General features: G+C 44.7%; 1 protein-coding gene across 1 annotated transcript in view; it reads right to left on the reverse strand.

Annotated features, from left to right (window-relative positions):
- LOC149462484 (uncharacterized) overlaps positions 1–26413 on the reverse strand; it is a 171310-nt gene that overhangs the window by 87190 nt on the left and 57707 nt on the right. The window contains exon 4 of the mRNA XM_089676831.1: positions 13137–13294. Coding sequence (XP_089532957.1) covers positions 13137–13294 — 158 coding nt within the window. The remainder of the gene's footprint in view (positions 1–13136; positions 13295–26413) is intronic.

The raw sequence follows: 26413 nt of genomic DNA on the forward strand, positions 1-26413 counted from the left end.
TGAAAACCTAACTTCTCCTAGGAGACTTATGGCTCTCTGGCAGAACTGGCTGGATACTCCGGTACTCACTCCCCATACTTCATTTGTCATAGGTTTTTATAGGTTTAACTTTTTTAGGCCCCTAAAAATGGACCCGGCCAACTGTACCCTACTAAATGGTAACTACATTGGAGGCTGATACTTGGTGTATGATCCTGTAGACACAGGCCTACTTGAACGGTGTCAGCTATCTATGTATGTACTGGAGAGAGTTACTTGCCATGTACAGGTGAATTGTTCTACGTTGCTTCTTTTTTCTCTTTTCATTTGTTTATAGAAAGTAAAAGTGACACCAGAGACAAAGCAAGTTATTGTTCTGTATGATCTGTAACATTGCCACAACTGCTTATACATTAGAATGTATGACTCCATTGTCTGGGCTGAATGTTGGATATACTGTGTGCACTTAAAAACTTAAATAATACAATTTAGTTTAATTAAAAAAAATATTATATATATATATATATATATATATATATATATATATATATATATACAAATGATGATGTACATATGCTTTCTATATATATAACACAGGTGTCAAACACCTGTATCCAGATCCTGCCCTCTAAGTTATTTCATGTGGCCCTTGCACCTCTCCTGCAGGTACCCCTTGTCTCCTCCCCACCTTGTCTCAGCAGTCGGCAGCAGAGAGGAGAAAAGAACTCCTATGCCAAATCCTGCACCTCTCAGTGCAGCTGCAGCATCCCCTCATCTCCACCTCCCTTGGTCTCAGCATTTAGGAGACTCTGGTAATTGAGTCAACTCCTCCTCTGGTCCTCCTCCAGACCCTGCACTTTCTTCTTTCCAGCTCTGCCCCCAAAGGAGGTGCACGGTGATGTTAGGGTGGGTGTGGGGTTCTTGGCATCTGATGTAATGGGGGGGTGAGGTGCTCTGGACATCTAGTCTTACAATTACAACTGGCCCTTTGAGGACAACCATAATGCTGACACATCCTGCGATGATATATAAGATATATTTATTAATGATCATTAAAAATAAAAACCAACTTTAGCCCTTTTATATAGAATTCTGATTTTTATTTTTTTTGTACAGGTGGATTGATGAACCATATTCTCGGTCATGCTGGTCTTCGTGAATACATCTCAGTCACATGGGAAACCAAACATCTGGGTGTCTTAATTGACTGAATGTTTTTATTGCAGTTCACTGGAGGATTCACACAGGACACAAATCATATCCGTGTTCTAAATGTCATAAGTGCTTTGTGTCCTCTTCAACACTGATCCAACCTCAGAGGACAACATGAGAAAAGTCATTTCAGTGCTCTGGAAGTGACAATTGCTTTACAGTAAAGTCCAACCCAAGTATACATAAGAGGAGTCATTTCAAGCTATTTCTTGTTTGGAACGTGACAAAGATTTTACAATGGAGGCAAAACATATCACACCCCAGAAGGTTCACACTGGAGAGAAGCCATATCAGTGTTCTGAATGTGACAAAGCTTTTACACGGAAGTCAAGTCTTATCAGACACCAGAAGGTTCACACTGGAGAGAAGCCATATCAGTGTTCTGAATGTGACAAAGCTTTTACATGGAAATCACATTTTATCATACACCAGAGGAGTCACACTGGAGAGAAGTCATATCAGTGTTCTGAATGTGACAAAGCTTTTGCACATAAGTCAAGTCTTATCACACACCAGAGGATTCACACTGGAGAGAAGCCATATCAGTGTTCTGAATGTGACAAAGCTTTTACATGGAAGTCACATCTTATCATACACCAGAGGAGTCACACTGGAGAGAAGTCATATCAGTGTTCTGAATGTGACAAAGCTTTTGCACATAAGTCAAGTCTTAACACACACCAGAGGATTCACACTGGAGAGAAGCCATATCAGTGTTCTGAATGTGACAAAGCTTTTTTAACCAAGACAAAGCTTATCATACACCAGAGGGTTCACACTGGAGAGAAGTCATATCAGTGTTCTGAATGTGGCAAAGCTTTTACACATAAGTCAGATCTTATCAAACACCAGAGGATTCACACTGGAGAGAAGCCATATCAGTGTTCTGAATGTGGCAAAGCTTTTACATGGAAGTCATATCTTATCACACACCAGAGGATTCACACTGGAGAGAAGTCATATCAGTGTTCTGAATGTGACAAAACTTTTACACAGAAGTCAAGTCTTAACACACACCAGAGGATTCACACTGGAGAGAAGTCATATCAGTGTTCTGAATGTGACAAAGCTTTTGCACATAAGTCATATCTTATCACACACCAGAGGATTCACACTGGAGAGAAGTCATATCAGTGTTCTGAATGTGATAAAACTTTTAAACAGAGAGGAAACCTTGTCATACATGAGAGGGTTCACACTGGAGAGAAGCCATATTAATGTTCAGAATGTGACAAAGCTTTTACAGGTAAGGCCGGGCTAATCTATCACCAGAGGATTCACAAGCTTGAGCTGCATAGAGGAAACTCCAGAAGGGGCAATATTAAAGAAGTCACAGCTGTCCCATTAGGCTCACAGGCCCAATGTCTTCCCACAAACTAGGGAAGACATGATGCTACTTAAAAAAAAAAAACTTTGAACAAACAGGACTCTAATGATCGGATTCATTGGTTTTAGTGCTTATGTCCATCAGAAACACATCTAGAAGGCCTGTGAATATTTTACCTATGGACATTTCTTCAGAAAAGCAGCAATGACTGAACTGTATTCCTTATTCTCATCTTTATCCTTTTTTATGGAGCATTGAACATGTAATGCATTTTCATCATTCACTAACTGAGCTATGTTCCCATGTGTTTTCTTCATTGCCAGAATATGACCAACAATGCCTCAGTACCAGAGTCTAGGATGGGGTCCAATGGCTTCTTGCCACGCCTCTGAAACCTCATTAGGAGAGTCCATTCCAGGTTCTTTTGAGAACTGATACATCATAAGCTAGGCTTGAGGGTTCCAGCTAAGCCCACCTTGTCCACACCTCCCATTACATGTTCCACCTCCTCTCCCATGATCAATGCCTCCTTTCCATGTTCCATCTTCTCTCATGGATGACAACTTTGCAGGCAGGTCTGTAGCTGCGATACCAGCCAGATAGAGGTCTCTGGTTAGAGAGTAACTTCTTAAGCTGGCGTAGGCCTTCCAACACGGAGTTAATGCTGTTTTAGGGGACATATTCAACAGTACCACCTAATCCCAGCTGACCACTTATGTTTCATCTGGTTTTCTCAAAAGGGATTCTATCAGGTGAAGATTGGATGTCCTTGTTATCTTTTTTTGTTTTGTCCACTATTGCTCATCTCCATAAACTATTCACACAGTACAACTGCAAGAGATCTGAACTTACAAAGTGCTAAGTGTGTGGTCATATTCCTACCACTTCTTCTGGGAGACTGAAATTCCTCTTATTGGGGTTCACCTTAATGACTCTGAATGAACGGGTCCCTTTTTGGGGCAAAGTGTGCAAAGAGCACTAATTATTCCTGGAAATGCTAAGACATCGGCACTAAAGTGTAACAATGGGCAAAATCAATAATTACATAAATGGTAGAATCTGTCATTAACATAAACGGTTTATGTTTTTCCAAGTCTCCCCTTGTAACATTTTTATTACCTGTTGACCCTCCCAGTAGATCTGTTTTTTCTGCTTCGTGTAGAAGGCCAAGCTTTTTGGCAAAAATTAAATTTGGGTGGTTGGGAAACACCATATAAGACTGCTGGGGGTGCTTACAACTGTCAACTTCCATTCATATGGTGGGTTGATCGTTATAGAATACCTGTTGTAGTAACTGCTGTAGAAGTGTTAGCTGAAGTTGGACTTTACTTATAATCTATCTAAGACTTCCCTGTACAGGGTGACAACGCTGCTGTGTAATGTTCCTGCAGAATGATCAGGGTTGTCACCCTGTTACAGAAGGTGGGAAATAACAGATCTACAGACAGGACCAACAGCGATACAACTATGTTGCAGAGGGAACTCTGGGAATGCTAATGACAGATTGCATTACACATTCAGTTAGCAGACTTCCTGCTGTTGGTCTTCTGTTTGAATTGAGTTCTGATATTTGCTGTCCTGCTGTAAAAGGTGTAAATGATTGCCCACATATTTCCTGTAGTAGCAGGGACTACAACCTCATATCAGGAATAGTAGGATGGGTACTTTCCCAAGGGGATCACCTTTTTGGATTTGGAAGAAACATTTCACATGGTTTCTGAAATTCCATTAATGACACCAACAAGGGGAGTCTCACTTACTTCACTAACAATAGGAGAGCCAATCACAGGCCAGTAACATTTCATGGTTTCTCAATGTAATTGCAGAATGTTTAATCCCCATTGGTCCAATGGATTCCTAGTCCTTCCAGATAACATTTGCTTCCTGTGTGGAAGGAGCACCCTAAAATGGCTTCCCTTCAATTGCACCCATAGATGTACATTAGGTTATTTTGCCCCCCCCCCCCGTATCTGTAAGGGAAAGCCTCAATTTCTCCCAATACTCTACTGGCCTTCCATTGAGAAGAAACATTTTCTATGGATTGGAGATGCTTTATGCAGTGAGCCCTTTATAGACGGGATGGGGAATCTAAGATAAGTAAGATGAACTGGTGTACTGGAGTCATGGATCAGATAACCAATGACACCATTGATGGTATAGCAGAGCTGACAGCAGAAGTGGCTCCACCACCTAAGATGGTGTCACAGAACTGCTTAACAGCTTACTATCTTTTGGAAGACCAAGGTGGAGTCTACAAATGGTGTCAGATGGAGAGTGTTGTACGTTTATATTAGATCATGAGGATCTCAGAAGGGGATATCTACACAAGGTAAAGGAGTTCCAACAGGAACCTGGGTGGGAGGAGGTGGGATCCAATGTTTTGGGTGGGTTTAGTTGGAACCTGGTTGAGTAATATGGTGGGTTTGCTTCTTAAGCCATTAGTTGCTACCATAGTTTTGATTTTGAAATGTTATATATTGATGTATTTTCTTTCACTGCCAGAGTTTATTTTGCTTTTGTTTTTTGTTAAATTCATATTTTAGGCCATATGATTAGTTAAAGCCCAAACATTTCTTTTTATTATCTGAAAGCAGAGACTCTGGAGAATATAATGGTGGCAGTTGCCATTTTTCATGTCACAGAATATTAGTACAGCTGTTTATCAAATACATATTTTCTGTAAAAAAAAGATAATGTTAGTGCACAAAGAACACAATATATGACCCAATTTGTTTGGTGAAATATAAAATATGGGGTTGTCATCAAGTATATAGATACCAAACATGTCAAACTTTACAAACTGCGTACTTGTGAAATGGTGACAAACTTCAGAACCAAAAATTGTTCAAAGTTGACGCTTTAAGAGCCTTTATAGGTTATCAGTTCAGATAGTTATCCGTGAACGATGGCCTCAGAATGATTGTTCTCACTCTCACTTGTGCAATGATATATAAAATGTGTTGTGTGATTTGTTTTGTGGTTTTTTTTATTTTTATAGTGTTACTTAAATTTTTTTCAACTCTTTTTTCACTTAACATGGCTTCTATCAGATAGGGGGTTGATACATATTTCTGGTCACAGATCCTCTTTAAAGAGACGTCTGAACATTATTAGAACCCTAATGTCACCTCTGTACCCCAAAAAAGATGGTCAAGAACAGATCATGCCTAATCAGCTTCTTCCCAAACCATAGTGACTGGAGAATGACAGCGATGAACCCAGAAATGACATAATCTCCCACCTCCCACATTCATTCACTGAAGGAGAGATCAGATGTTTGCTGATCTCCTGCTCTCATCGCTGACACCCACCATGTCTGTCTTGGGCTTGCAGGAGGGACAGCTGAGCCCAGTATACATGGTGGGGGGAGGACCTTCAGTGCGGCTGAACCACTTCTACCAGAAATCTGACAGTTGGCCTAACAAATGTAGACAACCCCCGGGTGCTGTAGCTATAAGGCCATGCTGCTGCTGATGGAAACCTTACGTTGGCCGGAGTGAAAGGGTTCCACTAATGTACATCTGCCAAATCTGTATCTGAGGAGACCATAGAAGCAGCATTAGAAAGAAATGTGAGCATGGCTTCAGTCAGGCGATGGTCCTGGTGGTCATGGTCTTGTTCTCCTTCAGGTCCTCTTACCTTGTAGATGGTGACATGGACTTGTTGTGTGGGAATGAGTAGGAGGGGCTCGGGGTTCTCTTGTACCTAATCAGCTTGTTATGGATAAAAGATGAAAGTGTCTTCTGGGAATTTCCAGGGATTTGGATGTTTAGAGGGTCACATAAGTGGGCGGGGCTGATATTAATGAAGGGCATGTCATATGTTAATCAGTTTCTTAGCATAGCTGAGATCCTTGAAATGTAAACAATCTATCTCTTTTCTTCTGTTGTTAAAGTGTCACATATATTGACACTTTAAGTTGAATTATAATTTCATCACACAATACCGTGGTCTGGGTTCTTCTACAACACATCCCCCCAAAAATGTCCTCTTCCAGTTATAGGGGTCTGGTGGAATGGGACACCAGCTGATTGTGTCTCTTAGGCCCCTTGTACATGGGGGGGTCCAGCCCCTGTGGGTTCAATGCTGGCATTATAATACACCTGGTAGGCACAGGTACAGCATCCAGCCACGCTGCCTGCAGCCTGTCAAAGTCTACACTACAGCTGGACAGGGCTCAATGCTGCACCACGTTTACCTCGTGTTTAGGGCGCTCCGTGTTCAGGGAGAAATGACCGCCATCCTGATCAGACGAAGCATAAAGAATAATGCTACCACCTCCCCCTCACTCCCCCTCTCTGTTGGGGTCCCTTAAGGCTCCATCCTCGGCCAAGGGAGGAGGTGTAGATGGAGAAGAGAAGGGGTCCAACTCATACACTCTCACGGCTCCAACTACCACCTCTATGCCGACGACACACAAATCTATCTCTCTACCCCTCACCTCACCCCCTCAGTCTCCGCCCGAATCACACACTTACTGAGCGACATATCAGACTGGATGTCGCTCCACTTCCTTAAACTGAACCTCTCCAAAACCGTGTTTCCCAGCCCGGACACCACCCCCCATTGACTTCTCTATCACATCTAACAACTCCACCATCAAACCCGCCCCGCAGGCCAGAGTACTTGGTGTCATTCTGGACTCCAACCTATCCTTCCAGCCCCAAGTCCAATCTTTAACAAACTCGTGCAGACTCCACCTCCGCAACATCGCCAAAATCCGCACGTTCCTAACCCCAGAAACCACTAAACAGCTCATCCACTCCCTCATCATATCACGACTCGACTACTGCAACTCCCTCCTCACTGGCCTGCCTTGCCACTGGCTATCCCTGCTTCAGTCCATCCTGAATACGGCAGCCAGACTCATTCACCTTTCCAACGGCTCCATTTACGCCACCCCCCTCTGCCAATCCCTCCACTGGCTTCTGATTGCACAACGGATGAAATTCAAAATTCTTACACTGACATACAAAGCCGTCCACCATACTGCCCCGAACTACATCACTGACCTAATATCCAAGTACCGCCCAACACGCACACTCCGCTCCTCACAAGACCTCCTTCTCTCTAGTTCCCTGGTCTCCTCCTCCCATGCCAGCCTCCAGGACTTCTCTAGACACACTAGAGGATAAATTGTTAGCAGTTCTGATGTTTTATGAGTTTTATTATTTTACACAATATTAGTGCAATGATTTATGAAAGGTACAATTTCAGTTAAAAACACAGTAAAGTTAATTTCTGGGACATAAATGTAATTTATTATCTAAGGTTTCAGTAAAATATAAAAGATACATTTCCCCGCCCTGAATATAATGGGATCCCACATAACAGTCGCTGTTCATATTCAGAATTCCTTTCTTACAATGGGATCTTGTGTCCGGATAAAATCTTTTATAGATCCCTTGTGACATTGTGTTCTCATTGTAAAATCCTAGATTTGTAAATCTGTCGCTGATATTTATAATGGTTTTGTCCAGAAAAAGAATGGAGTGATGTGGAGAGATGGAAACGTATGTATAGATGAAAGATTGGTCTGTTGACTCCCCAGAGCTCCTTTCCATGAGAGATGTTTGTTTCCCCCCCAGAACTGAACAATGGTACGTTCCTGAATGGCCAGGCTGCTGGTTTTGTTGAATCCAGAGTCTACATACAAGATGCCTCCACAGTGTACATTGATGGGGCTGGGAAGGCTGGTACATGTTGTTCATTTGCTCCGGGTGCAGGAGATAGGACAGAATCCCATTGTTGCCGGGTGTCCTCGCTTTCCTCAATTCTGTACTCACTTCATTTACAAAAGCAAACTATGTGAGTGGAGAAGGTGATTGTATCCGGCTGGAGCTCAGACCTGACAGGGACTCGGGATTTTGGGCCTCTTACGTCTAAGACAAATATAGTCTGAGTTGGAGAGAAGATAAAATATCATTTCTTCTCAGAGACATTCTGAGGGGTTTTCCACAATTTGTAATTGCTGACAATTCTTTTGTGGACATTCAGCTGTCAGTGGGGAAACCTGCCGACAGATGAGGAGTCATCAGTTAGGGGTGTGGCCACCTGATTTCCAGCCAATCATTAACAACCGGATATATTTCACACAGAATTCAGATCAGTCCATCAATTGTCAACAGATGAGAATTCAGAGAAAGCTCAACCCTCATTCCTTCTCCACCAATCAAGGATCTCACTCCAGTTAGCCAGTCACCATGGGCATGATTTCCTTGACATCCATCATTGGTGTCAGTGAGAACAAAGTGTACCCCCAGCCCAGCATTGGTGGTCAGTGGTGGTACCACCCTCCCGCTGCCTCTCTGCTGATGTCAGAATTATACTTTCACTGTAGGAAAGGAGATGCCGGCTCCCAGCAGTCGGGTATAATTGCAGTGCCTGGTGATGGAACCCAGAGAGTGTTCCGGAGTCATCACCTCACTGCCACTCTGAAGAGTCCTGGAACCTGCCAGACATGGACATGAACATTGGAGAACACTTGGAAACAACAACAAGGTTCAAACTATGAGACATTTCTTAGAGCTGCAGTTCCTCTGAGTTCCACCAGGTGGTGATCTCCCTTCTATCCAGACAGGAAGTGATGTCAGGTACAGATGGGAAGGGATGTCAGGTATAGACAGGAAGTGATGTTGGGTACAGACAGGAAGTGATATCAGGTACAGATGGGAAGGGATGTCAGGTACAGACAGGAAGCTCTGGGTGAGAGGTGAGTTGGGAGGAAGTAGAGAGGAGACATTGCCACCTGATGCTGGCTGCTGGGAAGGTATATAATCCCCCCGTAGTTTTCATCAGTGCCTCAGTGGTCTGCCTGTGAGCCTCTTCCCTGCTGGATCCTGTATCTTGTATACTTTTCCCTGATTCTGGTTTCCTGCATCCTGTTCCCCCATCTCTGCTCCCCTGATTCCCAGTCCCAGTCCTGGGTCTGCCCGGTGTATGTCAGCTTCCCTCCATTTGTACACAGTGTATTATAGTCAGGTTGTTGGGTTGGATATTTGCTGTCACATTTATTTGTTACTTTTGCTTTGTCTACGGTCTGTGGGTGTCAGAGGGTGTCGTGTCCATTAGTAAATGAGACTTAAAGCTATTGTAAAGACAACATTGTGTTTCTTTTAAAACAAAAAATGGCCCCTGCTTCTGTCTCAGCCAATGAGGAGGGAGAATCCCCAGACTGCCAAGGATCTTGTGCACATCGCTGGATCAGGATGGGGCTCAAGGGAGTATCGGGGGGGTTGCTGCACAGAGGACTGTATATCACAAAATCCTGACCAATGTACTATGCATGCTGGGCAGTATATGACATACTCCTGACCACTGCGCTCTGTACACAGGCCTAAGATATAATCCTGACCACTGCACTCTGTACATAGGACTGTATATGATATACTCCTGAATACTGCACTCTGTACACAGGCCTAAGATATAAACCTGACCACTACACTCTGCACAGAAGCCTAAGATATAAACCTGACCACTACACTCTGTACACAGAGCTGTATATGATATACTCCTTACCACTGCACTCTACACAGAGCTGTATATGACCTGTTCCTGACCAGTGTACTCTGTACAAAGACCTAAGATATACTCATGACCACTGCACTCTGTACACAGAGCTGTATATTAAATGCTCCTGCCCACTGCACTCTGCATGATGGGCTGTATGCGACATGTTCCTGACCAATGCACTCTTTTTGCTGAGGCTGTATAAGACATGATCTTACCCACTGTGCGCTGTACATCACATACTACATCTGACTACTTCACTCTGTATATCATATACTCCTGACCACTACATTCTGTACTCTGGGATGTAAATCACATACTCCTGACCACTACATTCTGTACTCTGGGATGGAAATCACATACTCCTGACCCCTGCACTCTGGGATGGAAATCACATACTCCTGACCACTACATTCTGGGATGGAAATCACATACTCCTGACCACTACACTCTGTACTCTGGGATGGAAATCACATACTCCTGACCACTACACTCTGTACTCTGGGATGGAAATCACATACTCCTGACCACTACACTCTATACTCTGGGATGGAAATCACATACTCCTGACCACTACACTCTATACTCTGGGATGGAAATCACATACTCCTGACCACTACACTCTGTACTCTGGGATGGAAATCACATACTCCTGACCATTACACTCTATACTCTGGGATGGAAATCACATACTCCTGACCACTACACTCTGTACTCTGGGATGTAAATCACATAATCCTGACCACAGCACTCTGTACTCTGGGATGGAAATCACATACTCCTGACCACTGCACTCTGTACTCTGGGATGGAAATCACATACTCCTGACCACTGCACTCTGTACTCTGGGATGGAAATCACATACTCCTGACCACTGCACTCTGTACTCTGGGATGGAAATCACATACTCCTGACCACTACACTCTGTACTATGGGATGGAAATCACATACTCCTGACCACTGCACTCTGTACGCTGGGATGGAAATCACATACTCCTGACCACTGCACTCTGTACTCTGGGATGGAAATCACATACTCCTGACCACTGCACTCTGGGATGTAAATCACATACTCCTGACCACTACACTCTGTACTCGGGGATGTAAATCACATACTCCTGACCACTGCACTCTGTACTCGGGGATGTAAATCACATACTCCTGACCACTACACTCTGTACTCTGGGATATAAATCACATACTCCTGACCACCAGACTCTGTACTCTGGGATGTAAATCACATACTCCTGACCACTACACTCTGTACTCTGGGAGGTAAATCACATACTCCTGACCACTACACTCTGTACTCTGGGATGTAACACCTGACCACTGCACGTTGTTTTCAGGGCTGTATGAAGTAGTCTCCTGACCCCTGCACTCTGGGCCATTATTCATGGTGAACCAGAAACTGGATGACCTGTAAAGGCTTGTAAAGTGTCTCCTGTGAGAAATGTTTGGGCCCCAAAGATCCCCATCCTGGCCCCGACACACACAATTTTTTTCACTCAATAAATTCTTTATGATAGTTTTACTTCTAACAAGATTGTAATCATAGAATCAGGAAATAACAAAGGAAGGAATCTGATTGGTCAGGAAGATCCCTTGTCTGGAATGTGGGGGCGGAGTCATTATTGGTGTACAATACAATACACAACGTGTTCCATTATTATAACAAAGTATTGTAGAAAAGATCACAACATGTGACATGGCTGAATGAATGCTGGTCATATTAGTTCATCTATTCTGTAAGTGGGGTGGTATCTATTGGGCCAATCCTTTTTACAAACCACACATAATATCGCCCTTCAAAGTGAAAACAGAAACGATTTGCAGAAAATCAAAGAGTAGAAATATTTTCCGGTGGATCCCCTCTACCCAGACCCCATATGTAGACATAGAACAACAAGCTGTGTTCCCTCTCGTGCCGCACTCCTCCAACCACCCAAACCCACACAGAAGCCAAGGGAAATAATGAGAGGAAAGTTCCCCCCTAGTTTGGGGCGGAGTTCTCCTTCCCTCCTGTTGGGGGATGGGAGAAGGATGGACTGAAGACAGAGAGACGCTTCGGGGTCCCCACTGTTCTGTAGAGCCTTGAAATGAAGGACATCAACTTCAGAAGTTCTTGTTGTCTGTGTAAAGTTCCCCGATAACGAGATCTGGGCTCTCCCGGCTTCTAGCTCTGTAACCCGCTATATCATTATCAGGAAACGCAACTCCGACACCCAAGAAGGGCTGAAGTTGTGTCCTTCATTTCCAGGATCTACTGACCACTCTGCACCCCGACATTTACTGCACTTCATCCATGTCTTTGGGGGCCTCTCATCTCCTTATCAACTGTTCCTTCCATGATGAAGATCAGCCATGGAGTATATCTGAGGTGTATATCAGGGTGTGCTTCTTCCCCACATGAGATCTGGGATGTCCAGCAACATTCATCTAGAAGACATTTCCCGCACTCAAGGCACTAATACACCTCCAGGGTTGTGTGGGACCCCTGATGTACAGGAAGACAGGACTTCAGTGAGGAACATTTCCCTCACTCAGGACAGGAAAGTGGCTTCTCCCGCATGTGAGATCTCTGATGTGTGTGAAGCCTGACCTTGTATAAAAAACATTTCTCGCACTCTGGACAGGAATACAGCTTCTCCGCTGTGTGAAATTTCTGATGTCTGCGAAGATCAGTCTTCTGTGAAAAACATTTCCCGCACTGAGGACAGGAATATGGCTTCTCCCTCATGTGAGATCTCTTGTGTCTATGAAGACTGGACGTATCTGAAAAACATTTCCGGCACTCAGGACAGGAATATGGCTTCTCCCCCGTGTGAGTTCTCTGATGTATATAATAATCGGACTTCAGTGAAAAACATTTCCCACACTCAGGATAGGAATACGGCTTTTCCACCGTGTGAGATCTCTGATGTGTGTAAGGACTGGACTTCTGTGAAAAACTTTTCCCACACTAAGGACAGGAATAAGGCTTCTCACCTGTATGAGATCTCAGATGCTGGTAAAGACTGGACTTCATTGAAATAATATCCTGCACTCAAGACAGGAATATGGCTTCTCCCGCGTGAGATCTTTGATGTGTGTAAAGACTGGACTTCACTGAAAAACACTTTCCACACTCAGAACAGGAATATGGCTTCTCCCCTGTGTGAGATCTCTGATGTTTGTAAAGATTGGACTTCTGTGAAAAACATTTCCCGCACTCAGGACAGGAATGCGGCTTCTCACCTGTGTGAGACCTTTCATGTTTGACAAGGTCTGATTTTTGTGCAAAACATTTCCCACACTCAGGACAGGAATACGGCTTCTCCCGTGTGAGTACTTTTATGCACATTAAGATTTGATTTATAGGGGAAACATTTCCCACACTCAGGACAGGAATATGGCTTCTCCCCTGTGTGAGATCTTTCATGTCTGTAAAGATGAAACTTCACTGAAAAACATTTCCCACACTCTGGACAGGAATACGGCTTCTCCCCCGTGTGAGATCTATTATGCTCATTAAGACGGGATCTATAATGGAAACCCTTCCCGCACTTAGTACAGGAGAACTTCTTCCCTGTTGGAAGGCCGGCCCGGTCCCGCACAGTCTGAGGTTCCTCAGGATACAAGGAATCCGATGGTCCATCTACACTGGGTGGTGCCGGATGGACATTGGAGGGAGCCGGGTTTTCTCCTGGACTATACTGTGTGATGCCCTCATCTTCTACTTTCCAGTCTGGAGACAAAGTGAGACAATCCTCGGAGGTTTTCCTCATCTCCCGGCTATGGACTAAAATACAAAGGCAAAGAGGATTACTAGACAGGAGCTGATTGGTTCCCCCAAACCAGGACTCCGCCCACATCAGGCAGCTTGGTCTCTGAGGAGCTTACAATTCCACCCTCAAGGGAACTAGGAAATGGCTCCTCTGATCTCCTACCAGGTCATTTCTTTATTCATGGACCTTAGTCAGAGAGTGAGGAAACAACCAGAACTGTCTTTTATAGGAGGAACAGTGATGAGGGGATTATAGGACGAGGGTCCCCACCCCCTCTATCACTCAACGCCATCTTCCCAACACAAGAAGTACTGCACTTCCTTATTTACTCCATGATTTAGTCATGAAGAACAGCGGGGCTGAGCCCCACCAGAGGTCAGAGAGTGAGGATGGGGGAGAACAACCAAGATGAAGACTGGACTGATCCTGAAGACCACCATCATTTGGGTATTGACTCCTCCCTCATTATCACTTTCTGTTTAAGGGTCCAAAGTTAGAGGATGTTATCACATTATTATCACCATGTAAAAGTCTGTGCTCCAATCACATCATCCGATATAAAATGTCCAGCTGGTAGGAGATGGGTGTAACAAAAGAGAATCCATATTATGTGTATATATAGCAGTGGGGGGAGAGCAGATGTCAGGAGTATGTAATGCACAACATAAAGTATATAGTGCAGGGGTCAGGAGGATGTAATGTACAACATAGAGTATATAGTGCAGGGGTCAGGAGGATGTAATGTACAACATAGAGTATATAGTGCAGGGGTCAGGAGTATGTAATGTACAACATAGAGTATATAGTGCAGGGGTCAGGAGTATGGAATGTACAACATACAGTGGATATAAAAACCATGACCATGGCTTTTGCTGTAGGATGCGACTAAGAAAATGTCAGGAAAGACAGACTAGAAAAGCTGAACTTTATTTGGGGTTATTCAGAGGCACTTTAAATGATGGCGGGTGTGTACTGACTCCTATTTACCATGATTGTGATTGCTTAATTCTAAACACAGCTACATCCCCAGTTATAAAGAGGGTGTGCACACTTATGTAACCACATTATTTTAGTATTTTTTTGTTTACTTCCCCCCTAAAAGATTTCAATTTATATTTCATTTGAGTTGTACAGTTTATAGGTCACATTAAAGGTGGAAAAGTTCTGAAATCATTTTTCTTTGTCTAATTTTTTTACATCACAGAAACCTGACACAGGCGTGTGTAGACTTTTTTATATCCACTGTAGAGTATATACTGCAGGGGTCAGGAGTATGTAATGTACAACATGGAGTATATAGTGCAGGGGTCAGGAGTATGTAATGTACAACATAGAGTATATAGTGCAGGGGTCAGGAGTATGTAATGTACAACATAGAGTATATAGTGCAGGGGTCAGGAGTATGTAATGTACAACATAGAGTATATAGTGCAGGGGTCAGGAGTATGTAATGTACAACATAGAGTATATAGTGCTGGGGTCAGGAGTATGTAATGTACAACAGAGTATATATTGGTCTGTTGCTCAGTGGTCCAAAGTCCTCTTTTCTGATGAGAGCAACTTTTGCATCTCATTTGGAAACCAAGGACCCCGAGTATGGAGGAAGAGGCCCAAGGACCCCGAGTATGGAGGAAGAATGGAGGCCCAATGATCCCGAGTATAGAGGAAGAATGGAGAGGCCCAAGGACCCCAAGTATGGAGGAAGAATAGAGAGGCCCAAGGACCCCGAGTATGGAGGAAGAATGGAGAGGCCCAAGGACCCCCGAGTATGGAGGAAGAATGGAGAGGCCCAAGGACCCAAAGTATGGAAGAAGAATGGAGAGGCCCAAGGACCCCGAGTATGGAGGAGGAATGGAGAGGCCCAAGGACCCCGAGTATGGAGGAGGAATGGAGAGGCCCAAGGACCCAGAGTATGGAGGAGGAATGGAGAGGCCCAAGGACCCAGAGTATGGAGGAAGAATAGAGAGGCCCAAGGACCCTGAGTATGGAGGAAGAATGGAGAGGCCCAAGGACCCCGAGTATGGAGGAAGAATGGAGAGGCCCAAGGACCCCGAGTATGGAGGAAGAATGGAGAGGCCCAAGGACCCCGAGTATGGAGGAAGAATGGAGAGGCCCAAGGACCCCGAGAATGGAGGAAGAATGGAGAGGCACACACTGCAAGATGCTTGAAGTCCAGTGTGAAGTTTCCACAGTCTGTGTTGATTTGGGGGGCCATGTCATCTGCTGGTGTTGGTCCACTGTGCTTCATTAGGTCCAAGGTCAACGCGGCTGTCTACCAGGAGATTTTGGAGCACTTCATGCTTCCTTCCGCAGACAAGCTTTATGGGGATGCTGACTTCATTTTCCAGCAGGACTTGGCACCGCCCACACTGCCAAAAGCACCAAAAACTGGTTCAATGACTGTGGGATTACTGTGCTTGATTGGCTAGCAAACTCGCCTGACCTGAACCCCATAGAGAATCTATGGGGCATTGCCAAGAGAAAGATGAGAGACATGAGACTGAACAATGCAGAAGAGCTGAAGGCCGCTATTGAAGCATCCTGGTCTTCCATAACACCTCAGCAGTGCCACAGGCTGATAGCTTCCATGCCACGCCGCATTGAGGCAGTAATTGCTGCAAAAGGGGCCCAAACCAAGTACTGAGTACATATGCAGCTTCTACTTTTCAGAGGTGCGATATTGTTCTATGTACAATCCTTGTTTTATTGATTGCATGGAATATTCTCATTTTCTGAGATTGTGGATTTGGGGTTTTCATGAGCTGTAAGCCATAATCATCACAATGATGACAAATCACGGCTTGAACTATCTTGCTTTGCATGGAATGAGTCTCATATATTAGTTTCACCTTTTAAGTTGCTGCACTGAAATAAATGAACTTTTGCACCATATTCTCATTGTTCGAGTTTCACCTGTATAGTATAATGGTCAGGAATTATAATATTGTTATTCAGTAATGAAAGGTCCTTAAACGGTTACTTGCCTCCCATCTCCTGAGACTGCACTCAGTGACTTGGGTCTGAGACACTACAGACATATCCCTCCACCCGGCACAGCCAGCAGATAACAGAGAAGGCCCCCTGGAAGAGTCAGGCACAAGGCAGGAGACCCCAGTCACATGTCCTGGGTGCCTACATTATGCAATGCTTATAGGAAAAATCAACATTTTACTGCCAGCTGAACCCCAGAACCTCCATAAATCCAGTCTAGATACATAAATTGTGTCTGCAGCACAGAGAAGGAAGATTATCCGAGAGAAATCCAGGAATACAGGACGGGGAACACAGCTCAGGAAAGTGACCAGGGGATTACAGGCTGATATCACCCAGTCCCCGCCCTACTCTGGACCAATCAGTGAGCAGTATGGGTGGAGGAATGGATTTAGTGTTCATGACCCACCTGTGCTGATCTCTGTAGGAGTGTCCTCCTCTATAAATGTCCCCGTTATTCCATCCTCCTCCATAGACTGCTGATCATCCCTCACATACGCCTCTTCTTCTTCTGCTTTCACCTCAACTTTTATATACATCAGATCTTCAACCTAAACCAAGAGAAGGAAAGAAAATATCATCTGTAAGACATAAGCGTTAATATTGTTACATCACATAAAAACTCCACACATTGTCTCTATGAATCCATGCTCTAGATTCTCCATCCCACCAACCTTGTAACAGTGAGGGATGGTGTGACCTTCCTGTGTGGAATCCCGGGAATACAGAGGACGGGGACATCTCTCTGGTGGGTTCCTGGTATTAGGTGGCTCCATCATATCCTTGTGTCCTTCTGAAAACTCCTCCATCACTCCATACTCCTCATCCTCCTCTTTATACTCTTCTTTAACATCAATATTATCATCCCCGAGGATTCCACTCTGAAAGATATAATAAAACATTCATTGTAACAAACATGCTGTGTATAAATCACAACTACCAATAATTGTCATCATCTACCTGATGATGGTGAGGGATGGTGTGACCTTCCTGTGTGGAATCCCGGGAATACAGAGGACGGGGACATCTCTCTGGTGGGTTCCTGTAGCTGGATGACTCCACCATGGTGTCCTGGTACAGATCTTTATGTTCCTTTAGAAGCTCTGACTCCTCCATCCCCCCATCCTCATCCTTCTTCTCTTTTATCTCTTCTTTAACCTCAACTTTAGGATCTCTCAGGTTTCCACTCTGAATATATAATAAAAATGACATCAATGGTAACAATGCAGATAATGTACAGATCCTAATGATACTATCAGTGATTGTTCCTCATCTACCTGATGATGGTGAGGGATGGTGTGACCTTCCTGTGTGGAATCCCGGGAATACAGAGGACGGGGACATCTCTCTGGTGGGTTCCCATGACTGGATCCATCTGTAGGAAACACACACACTGACTGAATCCATTGTTTCTATGTGTTTATCAGATGATGGGGGATCTAGGTGGATCCTCCGTACTGCTCTCTCCTTTACAATAAAGTCTCCTCTTACCCGGTGATGTGAGGGGCGGCTGATTGTCCATCATGACGTCCTTGTAGAGATCCTTGTGTCCTTCTAAATACTCCCACTCCTCCATGGAGAAATAGACAGTGACACCCTGACACCTTATAGGAACCTGACACACACAATGATACAGTCACCATCCAGACACATCCCTTGTCTGTTACTGGAGAATGTCCCAGAATTCCCGGCACCGCTCACCTCTCCTGTCAGCAGCTCAGTGATCTCTCTGGTGACTTCTAGAATCTTCTTCTTCTTTCTCTCTTCTATCAGGGAGGGAGGTGGAGGCAATGTGATGTCATATGATCTCCAGACTTCACAGGAGGAAAACTCTACATCTGAACACAAATAGTCACATCAAATGATATTCCCAGAATCCTCCTCACCTCTCCATTCAGGTCTCCATTTTATTAAAGACCCACTTCAGGCTGAGATATATAGCGCATCCAAGAGACCAAGCCGGGGTCACTACACAGAAAATCAATCCAAGGAAACAACAGGCAGGACGAGGAATAGCAAGAAGGAGCTGAGAGACAAATGAGAATATTGCTCAGCCAATGGGAGATGATCTCAGCATGACTTCCATCATGAAGGAGATGAGGGGGAGGGGAGGAAGTCACTGAAGGTGACCATAGATCCATGGAAATTCAGCTGGTTCAGCAGGGATCGCTCACATATCCATCCATGTGTGGCCACTGCCGGATAAAATCCACTCCCCCAGCGGCTGCAGCCAATAGCGTCAGTGCTGATCTGTGTATTCTGAGAGCGGAGGAGTCCCCCCATTGTCCGAATACAAGAGTGCAGCGGGGAGGATTCCCCCATCTACCTACAATGTGTGGATGGAGGAATCACTTCAGTATGTTCACTCATCCTGCTGGCTGAATGATAAAACTGAACCATGTAGGCCAGCTTTGGGAGCAAGATATACAGTGAGGAACAGAAGTATTTGAACCCCCTGCCATTTTACAAGTTCTCCCACTTCTCCATCATGGAGGGGTCTGAAATTCACATTGTAGGACATTCTCACTCTGAGAGACAGAACTGAAAAAAAAATTCAGGAAATCACATTGTATGATTTGTAAAGAATGTATTTGTCTTGCACTGCTGAACAGAAGTATTTGAACACCTAAGAAACAGCAAGAATTCTGGCTCTCAAAGACCTGTTACTGCGCCTTTACAAAGTCCACCTCTACTCTACTCATTCATCTAACTTAGTAGCACCTGTCTGAGCTCTTTAAAGACACCTGTCCACCCCACAGTCAGTCAGACGCCAACTACTACCATGGGCAAGACCAAAGAGCTATCAAAAGACACCAGAAACAAAATTGTGGACCTCTACAAGGCTGGAAAGGGCTACGGGGCAATTGCCAAGCAGCTTGGTGAAAATAGATCAACTGTTGGAGCAATTGTTAGAAAGTGGAAGAGTCTAAAGACGACTGTCAGTCTCCTTCGGACTGGGGCTCCATGCAAGATGTCCCCTCGTGGGGTATCACTGATGATAAGAAAGGTGAGGAATCAGCCCAGAACTACAAGGGAGGAGCTGGTCAATGACATGAAGAGAGCTGGGACCACAGTTTCACAGGTCACTGTCGGTAGAACACTACGCCGTCATGGTTTCCAATCATGCATTGCACGGAAGGTTCCCCTGCTCAAGTCATCACATGTCCAGGCCCGTCTGAAGTATGCCAATGACCATCTGGATGATCCAGAGGAGGCATGGGAGAAAGTCATGTGGTCAGATGAGACCAAAGTAGAACTTTTTGGTCTAAACTTCACTCGTCGTGTTTGGAGGAAAAAGAAGGATGAGTTGCATCCCAAGAACACCATCCCTACTGTGAAGCATGGGGGTGGTAACATCATGCTTTGGGGGCGCTTTTCTGCGAAGGGGACAGGACGACTGCACTGTATTAAGGAGAGGATGAATGGGGCCATTTATTGTGAGATTTTGAGCAACAACCTCCTTCCCTCAGTCAGAGCATTGAAGATGGGTCGTGGCTGGGTCTTCCAACATGACAACGACCTGAAGCACACAGCCAGGAGAACCAAGGAGTGGCTCCGAAGAAGCATATCAAGGTTCTGGAGTGGCCTAGCCAGTCTCCACACCTAAATCCAATAGAACATCTTTGGAGGGAGCTGAAACTCTGTGTTGCTCAGCAACAGCCCCGAAACCTGACAGATCTAGAGGAGATCGGTGTGGAGGAGTCGGCCAAAATCCCTGTTGTAGTGCAAACCTGGTCAAGGACTACAGGAAACGTCTGACCTCTGTAATTGCAGACAAAGGATTATGTACCAAATATTAACAGAGATCTTCTCAGGGGTTCAAATACTTCTGTTCAGCAGTGCGAGACAAATACATTCTTTACAAATCATACAATGGGATTTCCTGAATTTTTTTAAATTCTGTCTCTCAGAGTGGGAATGCACCTACAATGTGAATTTCAGACCCCTCCATGATGGAGAAGTGGGAGAACTTGCAAAATCACAGGTTGTTCAAATACTTCTGTTCCTCACTGTATTAGAAATTATTATTTTATATTATTATACAGGATTTATGGCACCAACAGTTTGCTCAGCACTTTACAATATAACGGGAGACAATACAGCAACAATACAGTTCAATACAAGAGGCATAGGGGGGCCCTGCTTCCAGGAGCTTACAATCTAGGAGGGAGGGGCTAGTGATACAAAAGGTAATAACTGTGGGGGATGGACTGGTAGGAGGAATAGAAGATTCCATTATTAGCTGAGGGCAGGATAGGCTTCCCTGAAGAGATTGGTTTTCAGGGATCGCCTAAAAGTGAACAGAGTAGGCGATAGTCAGATAGATTGGGGTAGAGAATTCCAGAGGATTGGGAAGGCTCTGGAGAAGTCCTGGGGACAAGCATGGGAGGAGAAGACAAGGGATCTAGACAGCAGGAGGTCGAGAGGACAGTTTGGGTGATATTTGGAGACAAGATCGGTGATGTAATTTGGGGCAGTTATAAATGGCTTTATATGTTATTGTTAATGTTTTGAATTTTATTTGTTGGCCAATGGGAAGCCAGTGGAGGGATTGGCAGAGAGGGGTGGAGGACAGTGAGTGGAGGCCAGTGGAGGGATTGGCAGAGAGGGGTGGAGGACACTGAATGGAGGCCAGTGGAGGGATTGGCAGAGAGGGGTGGAGGACACTGCGTGGAGGCCAGTGGAGGGATTGGTAGAGAGGGGTGGAAGACACTGAATGGAGGCCAGTGGAGGGATTGGCAGAGAGGGGTGGAGGACAGTGAATGGAGACCAGTGGAGGGATTGGAAGAGAGGGGTGGAGGACACTGAATGGAGGCCAGTGGAGGGATTGGCAGAGAGGAGTGGAGGACACTGAATGGAGGCCAGTGGAGGGATTGGTAGAGAGGGGTGGCAGATACAGAACGGTTAGTAAGGTGGATGAGTCTGGCAGCAGCGTTCATGATAGACTGAAGAGGGGATAGCCTGCGATGAGGTCGGCCAATGAGGAGGGAGTTACAATAGTCAAGGAGAGATATAACCAGGGAGTGAATAAGTTGCTTAGTGGTTTCCGAGGTTAGGAACGGCCGTATCTTGGAGATGTTGTGGAGGTGAAGTCTACAATATTTGGACAGTGATTGGAATTGGGGGTGAAAGGACAGATTGGAGTCTAGGATTACACCTAGTACCCTGGCATGATGGGAGGGACTGATGGTTGTATTATTGATCTTGATGGAGAAGTCGGGGGGGGGGGCACGGGCTGGAGGGAATACTAAGAGCTCAGTTTTGGAAAGATTGAGTTTGAGGAAGTGGAGTGACATCCATGCCGATATGTCTGATGAAAAACAATGGTGAACCGCCTGCGCTACCCTGAATAAACTATTGTTCTAGGAATGGGTTGCTGACACCTGGCTATACACCTGGATAGAATGGGATCAAAATTATAACAAAATTGGTGCTGCTCTCCCACACTTGTACTTATATAAATAATTACATCAAAATGAGGTTTCAGTGACACCCCTAGTGACTCCTCCTGAGTGTAATTATCACAAACCCAATTCTTCATATTATTATACAATCTTATACAGTGATGTTTGATAAACCATATGAAATAAAATATAAATGTGCAAAACACATAAAAACACAATACATAAACCCACTTGTGTCCTTAAACAGGGTGAAATCACAAACCGGTACTAAACCACACGTGATAAAACACTTGGCAGAAGTGAATGCCCAAAGGTGCAGTGGAATGACAAATGGCACTATTGTGCCTATAGAAACAACCAATAGGACGGTCAGGATAAATGGACCCTGTCTATAGGACAATCTACAAGGACTATAATGAATCCTTCAACATTAATGTGTGACCACCACTCAACAAGTGCCCACATGTACCAAAGTGTAAATTGCCGTGCTCCAGTCCCCAAACTTGGGACTATACTGCTATATAAATAGCAAAAAATAAAAAAAACACATAACTTAAATCAATTTATAAAAAAGTCCACAAAACACGTGCCACCAATTATTAATAAACAAAAACATAATTGTCCATGTGTGTAATCTTCAATAAGGCTGGATATATAGAAACCTCCAGCCATCAATAGAAATCTGGCAGGTGAACAAAAAGTGTAATCCTTCACCGGTAAGATTGCCCCCCTCACCTTCATGAAGCGACCCCACAGGGTCAAGGTGCTTTTCTGCTATTAAGCACAGCCAACCGCTCAATCCTCCACGTCAGATTCGGTATCACAAACAGTGGTGGTGTCCCCCTTCAGAACTTACAGGTATCACCTCTCCTGATATCCGGATGGTTTTCATATGATCTACTTGTACCTCAGCTTCCTCATCGGTGTTTATAAAACAAGAAGAATCCTTCCATCATGTGATATTGTTTCATTTATTGATGTAAAAGAATTCTATAAATGCTCACTCACATGTGTTATGAGAAAACAATGCTCACAGATCCTCATATGAACTCCTGGGTGTACTCCTATGGGTGTATCAAGATGGCCCTTCTGCCGGAAGTGATGTCACCACGTCTCTATCTATTTATACAGCAGTATAGTCCCAAGTTTGGGGACTGGAGCACGGCAGTTTACACCTTGGTACGTGTGGGAACTTGTAGAGTGGTGGTCAAACATTTATGTTGAAGGATTCATTATAGTCCTTGTAGATTGTCCTATAGTCAGGGATAATTTATCCTGACCGTCCTATTGGTTGTTTCTATAGGCACAATAGTGCCATTTGTCAGTCTATTTCCACTGTACCTTTGGGCATTCATTTATGCCAAGTGTTTTATCACGTGTGGTTTAGTACCGGTTTGTGATTTCATCCTGTTTAGGGACACAAGTGGGTTTATGTATTGAGTTATTATGTGTTTTGCACATTTATATTTTATTTCATATGGTTTATCAAACATCACTGTATAAGATTGTATAATAATATGAAGAATTGGGTTTGTGATAATTACACTCAGGAGGATTCACTAGGGGTGTCACTGAAACCTCATTTTGATGTAATTATTTATATAAGTACAAGTGTGGGAGCGCAGCACCAATTGTATCATAATTTTCATGCCGATATGTCAGTTAGTAGGTTAGTAATGCGAGAGGAGACTGAAGGGGTGAGGTGAGGAGGAGACTGAAGGGGTGAGGTGAGGAGGAGACTGAAGGGGTGAGGTGAGAGGTAGAAAGATAGATTTGTGTGTCATCAACATAGAGATGGTACTTAAAGCCATGGGAGTTTATCAAGTGACCAAGGGAGGTGTAGATGGAGAAGAGAAGGGGTCCAAGGACAGAACATTGAGGGACCCCTACAGAGAGAGGGAGTGGAGATATAAATATATATATATATATATATATATATATATATGAGGAGCTATAAGTAATGCTGAAGGAGCGCTGCAATAGGTAGGCGGAGAACCAGGAGAATGCAGAGTCTTGGAGGCCAAAAGAGGAGTTTTTTGAGGAGGAGGGGATGGTCAACAGTATCAAAGGCCACGGAGAGGTCAAGTAGTAAGAGTATGGAGTAGTGGCCATTGGTTGGGATGAGTATAGAGTAGTGGCCATTGGCTGGGATGAGTATGGAGTAGTGGCCATTGGCTGGGATTAGTATGGAGTAGTGGCCATTGGTTGGGATGAGTATGCAGTAGTGACCATTGGTTGGGATGAGTATGCAGTAGTGACCATTGGTTGGGATGAGTATGGAGAAATGGCCATTGGTTGGGATTAGTACGGAGTAGCGGCTATTGGTTGGGATTAGTACAGAGTAGCAGCTATTGGTTGGGATGTGTACGGAGTAGTGGCCATTGGTTGGGATGAGTACGGAGTAGTGGCCATTGGTTGGGATGAGTACGGAGTAGTGGCCATTGGTTGGGATGAGTATGGAGTAGTGGCCATTGGCTGGGATGAGTATGGAGTAGTGGCCATTGGCTGGGATGAGTATGGAGTAGTGGCCATTGGCTGGGATTAGTATGGAGTAGTGGCCATTGGTTGGAATGAGTATGCAGTAGTGACCATTGGTTGGGATGAGTATGCAGTAGTGACCATTGGTTGGGATGAGTATGGAGAAATGGCCATTGGTTGGGATTAGTACGGAGTAGCGGCTATTGGTTGGGATTAGTACGGAGTAGCAGCTATTGGTTGGGATGAGTACGGAGTAGTGGCCATTGGTTGGGATGAGTACGGAGTAGTGGCCATTGGTTGGGATGAGTATGGAGTAGTGGCCATTGGTTGGGATGAGTATGGAGTAGTGGCCATTGGTTTTAGCAGTTAGTAGATCATTAGTGAGTTTTAGTAGGGCAGTTTTAGTGGAGTGTAGAGAGCGAAAGCCAGACTGTAAAGGGTGAAGAAGGTTGTTGTCAGTGAGGTGGGAGGAGCTCAGGTGATTGTAGACTAAGCGTTCTAGGAGTTTAGAGGTAAATGGCAGCAGGGAGATGGGTCTTAAGTTGTTCAGGTTGGTGGGGTCCAGGGAGGGCTTGTTAAGTATGGGAGTGATGTGCGCATGCTTTAGAGGGGAGGGGAAGGCACCAGTAGAGAGGGAGAGGTTGAAGATGTGAGTGAGGGGGTGTAGGATGGAAGAAGAGGGTGACTGTAGTAGTTGTGAGGGGACAGGATCCAGGGGGCAGGTGGTGAGACGGGCTTCTGAGGAAACCTTAGTGACCTCTTCGGTAGTAGCGAGGTCAGAAGAGGAAAGTGTTGAGGGAGGTTTAGTATAAGGTAAGTGGGATGGATGTCTGTGCAGTGGTGATGCCCCTACGAATTGCATCAATCTTGTTTTTGAAATGATTTGCAATCTCATGAGCAGTGAGTGAGGTACTGGGTGGAGGTGGAGAAAGTAGAGAGTTAAAAGTAGAGAAGAGACGATGAGGACTGGATGACAAGGTATTAATAAGAGTGACAAAGTAGGCTTGTTTGGCAGCATGGAGGGAGGAATTGTATGTGAAGAAAGCAGATTTATATCGGGTGAATGCTTGCTGGGATTTGGTTTTACACCACAATCGCTCCAGCGCATAACTATGTCGTTTAAGATGTCTGGTGTGGTCAGTCTGCCACGGATGTAACGGTCGTGGCCTGATGCTTTATGTTGATAGAGGAAAAAGTGAGTCCAGTGTGGATGATAGTGAACTGTTGTAGACAGCAGTGGCCAGGTCAGGGCAGGACAGGGCAGAGATTCTGTCATAGAGGAGGTCAGTTGCAGAGTGGAAAGGAGCCGGGTTCAAGTTGTGAAGGTTTCTGCGGGTAATTGTTTGCTGCTTGGAGGGATAGGTGTTTGAAGACGAGGAGACTGTGAAGGTGATGAGATTGTGATCAGAGAGAGGAAAGGGGGTGTTTGTGAGGTTGTAGGGAGTGCAAAGATGGGAGAAAACAAGGTCTAATGTATTCCCATCAGAGTGAGTGGAGGACGGCGTCCATTGTGTTAGGGCAAAGATCAACTTATCCCCCTGAAGGGATTCATATACAGATTACCTCCTCCGCTTCCACTTTGCATCTACTTCAATCACTCTCCGCTGGGGGGCTTTGTATCCATATACCAGATGTTCTACACGACCAAATCTGCAATCAATGTTACTGCAAAATCAAGCTTCTATGGAAGACAGGAATTGATGTCAGGTACAGACAGGAAGTGATGTCAGGTACAGACAGGAAGT

The sequence above is a fragment of the Staurois parvus genome, unplaced genomic scaffold (assembly GCF_062004578.1).
Source record: "Staurois parvus isolate SC_StPar_1 unplaced genomic scaffold, SC_StPar_1.0 ptg000174l, whole genome shotgun sequence".
Lineage (NCBI taxonomy): Eukaryota > Metazoa > Chordata > Amphibia > Anura > Ranidae > Staurois > Staurois parvus.